Source organism: Cynocephalus volans, chromosome 7 (assembly GCF_027409185.1).
Source record: "Cynocephalus volans isolate mCynVol1 chromosome 7, mCynVol1.pri, whole genome shotgun sequence".
NCBI lineage: Eukaryota > Metazoa > Chordata > Mammalia > Dermoptera > Cynocephalidae > Cynocephalus > Cynocephalus volans.
The window spans coordinates 120,010,880-120,023,155 of record NC_084466.1 but is presented as its reverse complement, the minus strand read 5'-3'; the positions used below and the strand labels follow the sequence as shown (position 1 = coordinate 120,023,155).

Genomic DNA, 12,276 nt, shown 5'->3' with positions numbered 1-12,276 from the left:
ACTTGAGATGTGCTATAATCTCTGTCCTACCTTCTCAAGGACAATGGATGAAATCAATATCTATTAAAAGGAGTAAAAATGTTACTTAATTGGTGCAAAATGGATTTGGAGCCCCAAATTTGGGGATTTTCTTGTGGTGCTCTGTAATAGTCAGTAACGGCCCCCAAAGATGTCCACACCTGAATCCTTGGAACCTATGAACATATTTCATTTTATGGCAAAAGGGACTTTGCAGATGTTATTAAATTAAGAATCCTGAAATGGGGAGATTATCCTGGATTATCCAGGTAGGCATAGTGTAATCGCACGGTTCTTAAAGGGAGAGGCAAGAAAGTCAGAGGGAGAGAAGGCAATGTGAAGAAGGAAGCAGAGCGAGAGATTTAAAGATGCTACACTGCTGGCTTTGAAGATGCATGAAGGAGTCATTAGTCAAGGAATGCAGGCAGCCTCTAGAAGCTGGAAAAGGCACAAGAGAGGATATCCTCTAGAGCCTCTGGAGGACTGCAGCTGTGCCAACACCTTGAGCTTGGCCAGGGAATCCCATTTCAGACTCTTGACCTCCAGAACTCTTAGATAATACATTTGTGAGGTGTTAGGCCACTAATTTTGTGGTAATTTGTTGTAGTCACAATAGGAAACTAAATATGTCCTCCCCCCAAACATACACAAGAATGAAAAGTCAATAACATTGCTTCTTTATTTTTCCCTCTAACAATATTATTTGTTGTACATTGCCTTTTAATAAAATGTGATTATTCATAACCAAAGGTAATTGCTATAGAAGGTCTCTTAGATAATTTAGCATCCTTTTCATATTTCTTGACCTAACTAGGTCAATATCAGCAAATGACTTACTAAATAGTACTTCAAATAAAACGGCATAAAGCAAGAAAAATTCCTTGGAACTGTTTGACAATTAATTAAACCTAAAACATCTTTATGGAGAAAGCTGACCTTTAATTGATTGTGTGCTTATTTTACTGTCTCTCACTGGATTGTAAATGGCATGAGGTTTGGGGAAAATGTCTGCTGTTCCCCATAGTATTTTTGGTGTCTAGCACTCTAAGCTATTTGTTGATAAAATAAGTGAATTAAACATTTAAGTCCAGTGTTTTATTTGCTACATATCTACTCAACAAACTGTTTTCCTACTATGTGGCATTCAAATAAATGGCCTTTCTGTCTTTCTCTCTCTCTCTCTCACACACACACACATATTCTGTTTCACTATTTTCTGAATACAACTAATATTTCATCAGCTTTGAGTAATTGTTCAAAAATTACATCATTAAAGTGAATTACATGTTTCTGAAAGCAGTAAGCAGAAAAGATGATTAGTACACATTAGCCTAAAATCAAATGAAATCTGAAAATGACCAATATTTTGGTGCCTAGGGACCATGTCCCCCAGAGTCCTGAGAGTCAGCAGACAGTCTCAGGGCCTGCTCATAAAACTCCAGGGCTTCATTCATTTTTCCTTTCGATTTGTAGACAAACCCAAGGAGGCTCAAGCCTTCCAGGTCTGATGCATTTCTCAAAAGTTTCCTTAAAGCCAATTTCTCCAAAGAATTGATACTTTTATCCCTTATATATGATGCCTTTTCTATTTTTATTGCCTTTAAGTAATGTATAATTGCATCGACTTCAGATTTCTTTTGAAATTCCTGAAACTGGCCATAGTAAAAATGTATCTTTTGCAAAGTTTCTTCTTCAACTGGTTTCACACATAACAGTTTTTGATAAATGTCTTCAGCTTTTCTGTGATTGCCTACTTCTGTATACATACTTGCCAGGTGTATATAAGCAATATAAAATGAAGGCTTTTGTTCAACTGCAAATTCAAAATGAAATATGGCTAATCTTATCATTCTGTCCACATTTTCTCTATCATGCCCTCTAGGCTGCCAATTTCTAGTTTTCTTTATTTGGATCATTTGGTTCCTGTAGCAAAGCCCCATCTGGTGATGCAGGAAGGCAGAGGTGGGTGTTGCCCGTAAGGCCGTTTTTAAGAGTTGAAGAGCTTTATCCAGAGAGCCTTTTCTTCGGTAAAACTTGGCTGCATATCGAAAGACATAAGTCTGTGAGGATATGTTGGTCAGAGCTTCTTCAATGTACTTTTCTCCTTCAGCTTCTTGTCCCGCATCTTGAAGCTTCAGGGCAAAGAGAACCTTAATATATGCATCTTCTGGATTTGCCCTGACGGCCTGCCTTAGGGCGTGCAGAGTTGAGGTGTTAAAGGCATCCAGGCGATAGGTGATGATTGCATACCCAGTGATGAATTCAGCGTTTTCAGGGTCCGCTTCCAGAGCCTTTTCAAAGCAGGCCTTGGCCCGTTCATAATTCTTTTTTCCACACTTCAGCAAGGCCCATCCTTCCTCACAGTCCATCTCAGGACACTCCATTCTATAGCGGAAAGGACTTGCCAACTTCTTGCAAGTGCTCTCCACCTTATCCAGGTAAGTCTGGGCTCCTGCCAGTCTTCCCAGGTGATAGCACACCCAGGCATAGTTGCCCCAGGTCACCAGACTTCTCATTTCCGATTGGTTGGCATGATCTCGCTGGATTAAGTCTTCGGCTTCTTTCAAGCTCTCCAAGGCTTTCTCATTCTGGCCTTTCAGGTGCTTCACATAGGCCAGCATGTTGTGTATTCCCACATTGTACTTGGTGTCTAGGAACTCAATCTCTTCCAAGACCCTGTTTTCTAAATCAGGCATTGCACCGTCTTCAATTAGCAGCCCCCAGGTAAAGTGACATCTCAATTCCTTCAGCCTGTCTTCGACCTGATGATCATCAGCGTTCTTACTGTAAAAGCAAAAGCAGTTTTTATTTGTTAGATGAAGAACAGCCAAAAGAAAAAGCCAGATAAAACCCCTTGTACTTTCGTTTTTATTCTTGAAAGGAACACACTTCCTTTTATTTTCTTTACAGTACCTGGATTTTTAAGATACGCATGGACTGTGATTGCAGTTTGCTTGGCCCCATTCTCTGACTCTGGCACTTTCTAGCCAAATCACCATGCTGTGCTTCAGAGTCCCATTTATAAAATGGAGATGACAATAGTACTTATCACACTGGGCTTGGGGAGGATTAATAAGCCCCTATATATAAAGCAGTTAAAGCATGTTATGTGCTACATAAGAGTTTTCTATTTTACTATTAATATAAATAGGTTGAGACCAGTTAAAAATGCTGAGCCTTAGGAAGCATTGTTGACTTGAAGACCCTCGTCTGCATATATGCAATAAATTAAGACCACCTAAGAAAGATAATATTTGAACAAAGTTTTTTTTTCTCACTTTTTATTTGGAAATATTTATAGATTCACAGAATTTTGCGAAGACAATACAAAGATCCAGTGTATCCTTCGTCCATTTTCTCCCAATGATTATATCTTACATAACTATAGTACAATATCAAAATTAGGAAATTGACATTGGTACAGCAATGTGTGTATATAATTCTATGTAATTTGTTCACATGAGTGTACCTATGGAACCATCACCTACATCGATATAGAGAACTACTCTACCACCACCACATCTTCCTCATCCTATTCCTTTATAATTATACCTGTCACCTCCTCACCTGCACCCCCCAAATATCCCTAGTCCTTGGAAACCACTAATTTGTTTTTAATCTCTGTAATTTTGTCATTTGAAGAATGCCATATAAATGGAGAATGTCAAACAAAAGGCGAGTTCAATACATGAAAATCAACTAATGTAATATACCACATGAACAGAATGAAGGGAGAAAAATCTCACGATCATTTCAATTGATACAGAAAAAGTATCTGACAAAATTCAATACTTTTTAATTATAAAACAATCAACAGACTAGCAATAGAAGGAAACTACCTCTACACAATGCGGGTCATATATAAAAAACACACATATGAAAGTACAGCTAGCATCACACTCATTGTGAAAGACTGAAAGCTTTTCTTCAAAGATTAAGAACAAGGTAAGTATGCCCACTCTCACCACTGGAAGTCCTAGTCAGAACAATTAGATAAGAAAGAGAAATAGAAGATATCCACATTGAAAGGAATAAGTTAAATGTCTATGTTTGTTTGTGATATACAAGTATTGAGAAATGTATGTAAGCACCTTATAGCTCAACAACAAAAAGACAAGCAACCCAGTTAAAAAATGGGCAAACAACTTGAGTATACATTTCTCCAAAGAAGAAGAGTAAGAGAGGACCAACAAACACATAAAAATAAGTTCAACATCATTAGTAGTCAGAAGAATGCAAATCAAACCATGATGAGGTACCATTTCTCTCCCACTAAGTCGGCTATAGCAGCAAGTAAAAAAAGGAAAAGAACAAGTGAACAAGTGTCAGCAAGGGTATGGAGAAATTGGAATCCTAATACATTGCTGGTGGGAATGTAAAACGGTGCAACTGCTGTGGAAAACAGTTTGGAGGTCCCTTTGCAAGTTAAATGGAAAACTACCATATGACCCGCTGCTGGGTATATATTTCTGGGTGTACCGCACAGCTGGGTATATACTCAAAATAATTTAAAACAGCTGTTTAAACAAAAACTTGTACACAGATGTTCATTGTTGCACTATTCACAATAGCCAAAAGGTGGAAACAACTCCAATTTTCATCAACTGATGAAGGACAAACAACATGTCGTATATTCATAAGATAGCATATTCTTCAGCCATGAAACGTATGGAGTTCTGATACATGCTACAACATGGATTAATCTTGACAGCATTATGCTAAATGAAAGAAACCAGACACAAAAGGCCACTGTCATAGTTCTCTCTCTCTCTCTCTCTGTTTTTTTTTCATTTTTCCTAATTTGGTCTAAAGATCTCTGTCATGAAATTTGCTACAAACTCTAGACCTGCTCTCGTGGGGCTCCAGGGGAGGTGATCATGGATATTTACATTGTGCCTTCCACAGGATACTTCTTTATCCTGGTGGATGGCTAATGCCTAAGGGTCTGTCTGACCCATTACCAGGTGTGTCTCTCTTAGGAAACTTTTTTGTACTGGTGAATGCCCTTGTGGCTCTTGTCTGCCCTGTGTTTAGTTTATTCCTACCAAGATAGCCACTTTCTAGGAGAGCCCTGACCTGGACAGAAGTTAGATTTGGGTGTGTACTGGTCATATGAGACACAGAGGAAGCAACTGAAAACACACATGAAATAACACGGGCAGTTTATGACTTATAGACCCCAAAGAGAAGAGGGCAGCATCCCTTCCAGGGCCAATGGGAAAGAGAAAGCTGTTGGGGAAACACATGCTGATGGAGTTTGGATGTGTTGTCCCCTCCAAAACTCATGTGGAAATTTGATCCCCCATGTGGCAGTGCTGGAAACTGATGGAGTCATGGGGGCGGATCCCTCATGAATGGATTAATGCTCTCCCTGGGGGAGGGGGGATTAATGAGTGAGTTCTCGCTCTATCAGTTCCTGCAAGAGCTCTTTCCTTAAAAAGACCCTGGCACCCTCCAAAAGTGAGAACATGTGGTATTTCTCTTTCTGTGCCTGAACAATTCACACACAGACACACACACACACACACACACACACACACACACACACACACACACAACCCGGGGGGGGGGGAAGAAGATATAACAACCACAATTATTTGAAGTTGATACGACAAGCAAACAGAAAGGACATTGTTGGGGGGGAGGGGGGGGAGGGAGAAGGGAGGGAGGTTTTGGTGATGGGGAACAATAATCAGCTACAATGTATATCGACAAAATAAAATTAAAAAAAAATAAAATAAAATAAAAAAATAAAAAAAATTTAAAAAAAAGACCCTGGCACCTCCTCTCTCTCTCTCTCTCTCTCTCTCTCTCTCTTGCTTCCTCTCGCCATGTGATCTGCTTGTTCCCGCCAGCTGCCTGCCACTTTCCGCCATGAGCAGAAGTAGCCTGAGGCCCGCGCCAGATGCAGCTGTCCCAGAATCGTTAGCTAAATAAACCTCTTTTCCTTATAAATCACACAGTCTCAGGTGTTTCTGTTATAGCAAAACAAACGCAACACATGCCCAATCAACAGGTGGGGAACAAGAGAAAAAGAGGAAGCTGTGGGACCAAGCCTGTTTTGGGGTCCAGGGCACTACATTAGTGGGTTTTCTGTGAAGAGTTCTAGTTGGTGGGTTTATAGCAAGTGGGTCACTGCAGCATATCTGCCCAGTCCATGCAGGGTGTGGGGGTCAGTGGGGCAAGTCACGTAGTCATATCTAGCTATCTCCTAGGAAGGTGGTCAACCAGGAGATGGTGGTATCTGGATCAACTACATTGAGGAACTGGGAGGAAGGGGAAGAGAACTAGACACTGTGTCATGGTTGACTAAGCCTTGCTTCTGGTGTGACAATGTTAAACCTAGATTCAAAATAGATGCTGAGGCAACATAAAATCATTAGAATTCACTAAGCCACAAACTGTATGTTTCCAGTGACATGAAATCTCCAAAACAGGTAAACATGTAGAGGCAGAAAGCAGATGAATGCTTGCTGGGGCCCGGGGAGAAGAGAGAGTAGGGAGTCACTGCTTGATGGGTGTGGGGTTTCTCTTCATAGTGGTAAAAATATTCTTGAACTAGATAGTGGTGATGGTTGAACAACATTGTGAAAATCCTAAATCCCACTAAACTGCCTACTTTAAGATAGTTAAAATGGTAAATTTTATCACGATAAAAAATCATATCCCTAACCTGAATAGAATATTGTTCCTAGTGCATGTTGAAATAAACATAGAAGCTAATTGGTATGCCATCTGAAATGATCTCATAAACCCCCTCTGCCACCCTTTGGGAAACGTTGGTTTAAGGTTTCATAAACTATCATTGAATTTAGACACTCTGGTTCATATCTCAGCTCTACCACTTATTGTCGGTAGGATCTTAACATTTTGCAATCTAAGACTCCCTATTGCAAAATCAGGATAATACAAGAGTCCCTGTTCCATAGGTTTCTCTTGAGAATTAAATGTAATAATTTACATACTACTTCTAGAAGCCAGGCTGGCACTTAGCAAGTATTCCGGAAGTGATAGCTACTTCTATAACATTTGTTGTTGTTGTTATTACTTTAATTATCAGTGACAACTCTACCTGTTTCTAGAGGAGGGTTGATTACAGGCCTGTAATTGTGTAGTGTCTAGAACTTTTGCCCCTTCAAAATTTTGCCCACTGGAGCACTGAGGAAAAATTTTCAAGTCAATATTAATTAATAGTTTTTATAATTTGCTGATATTAGGGATTATTTGAAGGAAGTTTCAGAGAGAACAATATAGAAATTCCCACATTAAGCCCCTTAAGTAAGGTAAATGTGGATGTTCCCAAGCATAGAACTCCAGCCAAGACCCACGGGAAGGAGGAGGTCAAGGATCTGCTGACAGCCTGGATTCCCCAGAGAAGAGGTCGTCTGCTAACTTCAAATCCAGTCAGACTGAGAAGGTCTGACACAGGAGCCCAGCAACACAGAAAGTGAGACCAGACGCCTACAGAGGAAGGCTGTGAGCTTCTCCTACCACAGCCCCGCAATATTTCCCCCAGGACATCTGAGAAGCCCCTGACTGTGGCTTACAGGGCCCTGTGGGACCTGCTTAGTCTCCCTGGTAAGGAGTCAACAGAAAGCCCTGTCTCTACCCAGACAAGCTGTTCATTGCTTCTCCGGATCAAACAGAAGTGAATCTGGGGGTAAAGAATAACCAAGTTTGGGATCATTATCTCCCTTCCTGCAAGACTCTTTTCCCATTTTCCTTCTCTTCTTTGGGCTGTAGCATGAGGTGAGCTTCCTCAGGCTGATGCTAACAAAAATAAAAATGCCTGCATTTATAAAACAGTTTATGTGTGTTTGAATGTGCACGCACATGCACACACACACACTCAGTCCATAAGCAGATACTCACATAGAAAAGTTAGGAAATTTGACCTCACTGAGACCAAACCTGTTGCGATAGTATTTAATTAACATTTTTTCTAAAACTTTAGACATAGTGGCAGAGAAGCAGAGAAACGCTTACCTCATAGTTGCTGTAAATTAGGCAGCAGTTCTGTAGTGTTTTGTTTAGCCAGATGGGCTCCTGTGAGATCTGGCCAGTCTGTCTTGTGGATTTTCAGATGAGTTTCAGCTCCAGGACAGGGCTATGCAAGGGAGCTAAAGAGCAAGTGATGATGTTAGCTATGGGTGTGTCTGTCCAATGAGAAGTTGGAAGCCAAGGTGGAAACTGAAATCAGAAAGTGAAACTAACTGGCAGAGTTCCTGCTCGAGGAAAAAGAAACTTAAAACAGTAATTGCTTTCCTTGTTTTGTTTTGGAAACTAGTTGAGAGCAGGCTGGTGAAATCAGTTTTATTCACGTGCTAATTCCTCTCTGCTGCCCTTATAGAAACTTGGGAGCTAGGAGATGCTAGTTAGTGCAGAGTCCCCGGAACCTAGAGTAGGGAGACCTGAAAAAATTGACTGTGTGAAATTGCAAATTTCATAGCCTCCTCCCCGCAGGGATTGTTCATTTTATGGAATAAAATATTGAAGTGTCCAAATGGGATTCTTAACCTAAATTTGCTGCCATTCACTGTGAGGTCGTGTCTTACTAATTATTCTATGCCTTTGCATACCCTTCTGGAGAATGGGCAATGGCAGAAAGTGGCCTGTAACCTCTTCCCTATTCATAGGAACAGAAAATGTATGCGGTATTATCTTGAGTTTTCAAAATGAAATATGTTAGGCTTAATGAAAAATTTATTTATTTTTAAAAATTTCAACAGTCTCTATTCTAGCCATCTAAGGTGTTCTTTTTCATCAGAAATGATTCTCGTAGCTATGCAAGATTATCCTAGCTATGCTCTTTCTTCTTGGTGCCATGTCAGTTTGGCTAAGCCTTCCTTAACCTGGCTCATGCAATGTTCTGTGTTTGCAGTAAGAGATTAAAAGTAAAGCTGTGCTGGGCTCCTGAGTGTAGGTTTGGTTCTTATTACTGGTGCCTGCTGAGCTCCTACTTCTCCGCACATTTTGCTGCAAATAGCCTCTCTCTCCTGGTACATGTGGTGATGATTCTTCAGCAGCTTACACAAAGCAAATTTACCCCCAGCCACAATTAATTTAATCATGGGAAAGCCCCTTATTGGGAGGAGGTAATCAGACTTGCTTGTCTGGAAAGCTAAATCTGGGAAGTATATATATTTGTATACCATTGTTAACCATGTTTTGCTGTGTGGCCTGAAAATAATTAAAATAGAGAAAGCTTATTCACAAACAGAGAAGAATATCAAGCATTTAGGCTGAGAGAAATAGGGAATTAGAGATAAGAGATGAAAAATTCTGGAGTTAACTTTTGTCCACAGTTGTATTGACAAAGGTCAAGGGGCAAAGACCATGACTGAGGTGTTTTATGGGGTTTCCTGGTAAGTACCGAGTGGTATAAAAATTAGATTACCAATGACTGTGGCCCTGAAGCCATAGGTATTTCTAGTGCTCCTGAAACCCAATGTCTGGCCAGCATTTGGAATCAAATCTGCCTCAGACCCTTACAAGAGCATTAGCCCATTGTTGCCAATCATGGAGATTGTAATCTGGATTCTGGATGACTGCATAAAAATGGGAGAATTGAGAGAGGTAGGTCTAATTTCAGTTAGCTTCCTACATAGAGAAGGAATTGACTATAAAATATAAATACCTAGTCCTGATTAAGTCATGGAGATTCTGCTCCTTACTTATGGTTTCAGCTTGACAGAAATAAACAAGTCAACCTGGTTTAGGAAAGAAGAAAAGAGGCCAAATACCAAGAAAGGCTTATAACCCCTGATGACTTTGGCGGGAGGTAAAAGCAAGGGGCTATGGTTTGGAATAGAGCACCCTCTATTGCTCCAGCATGGACATGCACATTCTGATCATATGTCAGCTCAATCTCAACTATAGTTCAAAGAATTTGAGATTAAATACTTAGCAACTACCTGGCACAGGGAAGCATGCAAATAAGAGGCAGCTGTTTTTGGTGTTATTGTCATTACTATTTTCAGTCATCAAATTAAAAATAATGAATACTTCCCTTAAAACAAACTACCTACTTTGTCTTTTAAACTATGAAGCCAGAAGAAGAGCAGCTATAATAATGTGTTGGTCTTCGAAACACTTAATTGGACACACTGCAAATCCAGTTTCTGCTCAACTCCCCCTGCCTAGCTCATTGCCTATCTTAGCCCTCACCTATTGAAATAAGCTTCCACAGAGATATCCTGAAGTAGTCAGAATGTTCTACACAAATAAGAATTTCTGAATTAATAAGAGAAGTTTCATCATGTATTCAGATAAATGTTCTGTCTGTAAGCAAATGCTGAAATAAACAAATTAGAAAACCTCTGTTTTTTGGAAGCCAGGTGGTCTTTGAAATTCTTATGGAGGACTGACTGGTTAGCTCAGGTGGTGAGAGCACAGTGTTATAACACCATGGTCAAGGGTTCAGACCCCTGGAACAACCAGCTGTCCAAAAAAAAGAAAAGAAAAAAAGATTTCTATGGAATAAAACAATTGGGTTCTCAATTTTCCAATGCATTAGATAGCATGCAGAGAATCGAAGTGTTTATCTCGTCATTGCTGTGAATTTGGCAGTGGTCCTGGTTCTGTGGGGCTCTGGCCCAGGCTGAGTAGTTATTCGGAATCTTGCCCAGTGTCTCTCTGGGATAAACAGACTCATGAGCAACACAGGACAGAGCAGCATTAAGAAGAGAGAAAACAGCCAACAAAGTGTTGTGTGTGTGTATGTGTTTACAGTTCGAAAGAAAATAGGAACTGGAGAGAGTGAAACTTTTAGAAAATGAAATTTCAGCACTAGGCTATGAATCCATTCCCAGCAGTCTAACAACAGCTCTGCAATTGACTGACCAATTAAGATGTCACTTTACTTCTGTGACCTTCAGCTCCCTCAGTGATAAACAAGGGATTTGGAAAAGATAATCCTCACTGCACATAAAAATCATCTAGGGACATTTTAAAAATAATGCTAATTGGGCCTTATCCAAGAGCAATTAATATATCTCTAGGAATGGGCCCCTGACCTCAATAATGAAAAGAAATCTCAGGTGCTTTTGCAGTATGTCTGGACTGAGAACCATCCCTGCTGTCTATTGCGTGTGTGAAATTCTCTGGCGGAGTGATTTGGGACTCAATCCCTGGACCCGCTTCCCTTCCTTGGAGTTTCACATTCAGAATCTTTATTCTTTTGTTACTCTCCCTACATCGTGGGCAATAAACTCAATCTCTTCTTGATCTATAGGATGGCATGGATAAAGAATGTGATTTTGAGTATTTTTGGTGTTGATAATAAGAGCATGGACAGATGCTGAGCTATTTCTGCTGAATTGTCTTCAATATCCCATGACAACTTATTAAGGAATGTGCATCCACAAAGAGTTCCCTATCTATCACTCGTAGTCTCAAATTTTTTTATCAGCTTGCTAAAGACTGTAGAATAGGACGTAGTGACCTGGTTGCATATTGGAAAACTGGTTTCTCGTTAGAAACAAATTCAACTGTAGGTGGTGCTACATTCCACAGTTGGGCTTCTCTGTCTTCTCAGGCATCTTTTCCACTAGCATGTCCTGCAGAAGTCGCTACTGTACGTGTTTCTGTAATCACAGTTCAATGAAAGCATGGTAGTGATCATGAGAGATGTACAGGATGCTTTCATGCTAGGACCATAAAAAACAAAGGCTTAACTGAAGCCATCAATCCATTTACACTTTCCTGAATCTTTGAATTCCCTTAGTCTTTTCAGTTTGTCATAAAACTCAGGTTTACAGATATGTCTATTCATAATTTATAATTTAGCATTGAACAGTTCAAGTATCTCTGCTAATTACATATTATATACTCTCCTCAATTTATTCGATCACAAAGATACTCTTAGTTACTGCCTGTTTTTTTAAAAACGTAATTGTCACTGTTTTGACCACTCTATGAAATCCAAGCTCTTGGCTTTTGAGATTATTCATAAAGTACTTCCTATCAAAACCATGAAGAAAGGACCCAGACACCAAAGTCCTTTGTTGTGAATGGTCCAATGATTTTCATATCTGCTCATGGGTCTTCGAGGGACCACACAGCCCACTTTAACTAACCCACAATGTGACTTACTGCAATATATTCAAGTACTAATGGAATTTTCATCATTTCACTGTTTCCATTTCAGGCTTATTTTGAAACAATTATAGACTCACAAGAAGTTGGAGGAAGGGTCGGTCCTGTGTTCCTTTCACCCAACTTCCCCCAAAAGTGACATATATCTGTAGTACAATACTG

At 39.9% G+C, this 12,276-nt stretch overlaps 1 protein-coding gene across 1 annotated transcript; it reads right to left on the bottom strand.

Annotated features, from left to right (window-relative positions):
- Positions 1-1,391: 1,391 nt before the first annotated feature.
- Positions 1,392-2,792, bottom strand: LOC134382733 (interferon-induced protein with tetratricopeptide repeats 1-like). The gene has a single exon (XM_063103459.1). It carries the CDS (start codon positions 2,712-2,714, stop codon positions 1,392-1,394), a length of 1,323 nt encoding a protein of 440 aa, XP_062959529.1. The 5' UTR covers positions 2,715-2,792.
- Positions 2,793-12,276: the final 9,484 nt, after the last annotated feature.

What these genes read in the sequence shown, in the direction of transcription:
- LOC134382733 (XM_063103459.1), bottom strand. Translation starts at nt 2,714, where the DNA reads ATGCCTGATTTAGAAAACAGGGTCTTGGAAGAGATTGAGTTCCTAGAC.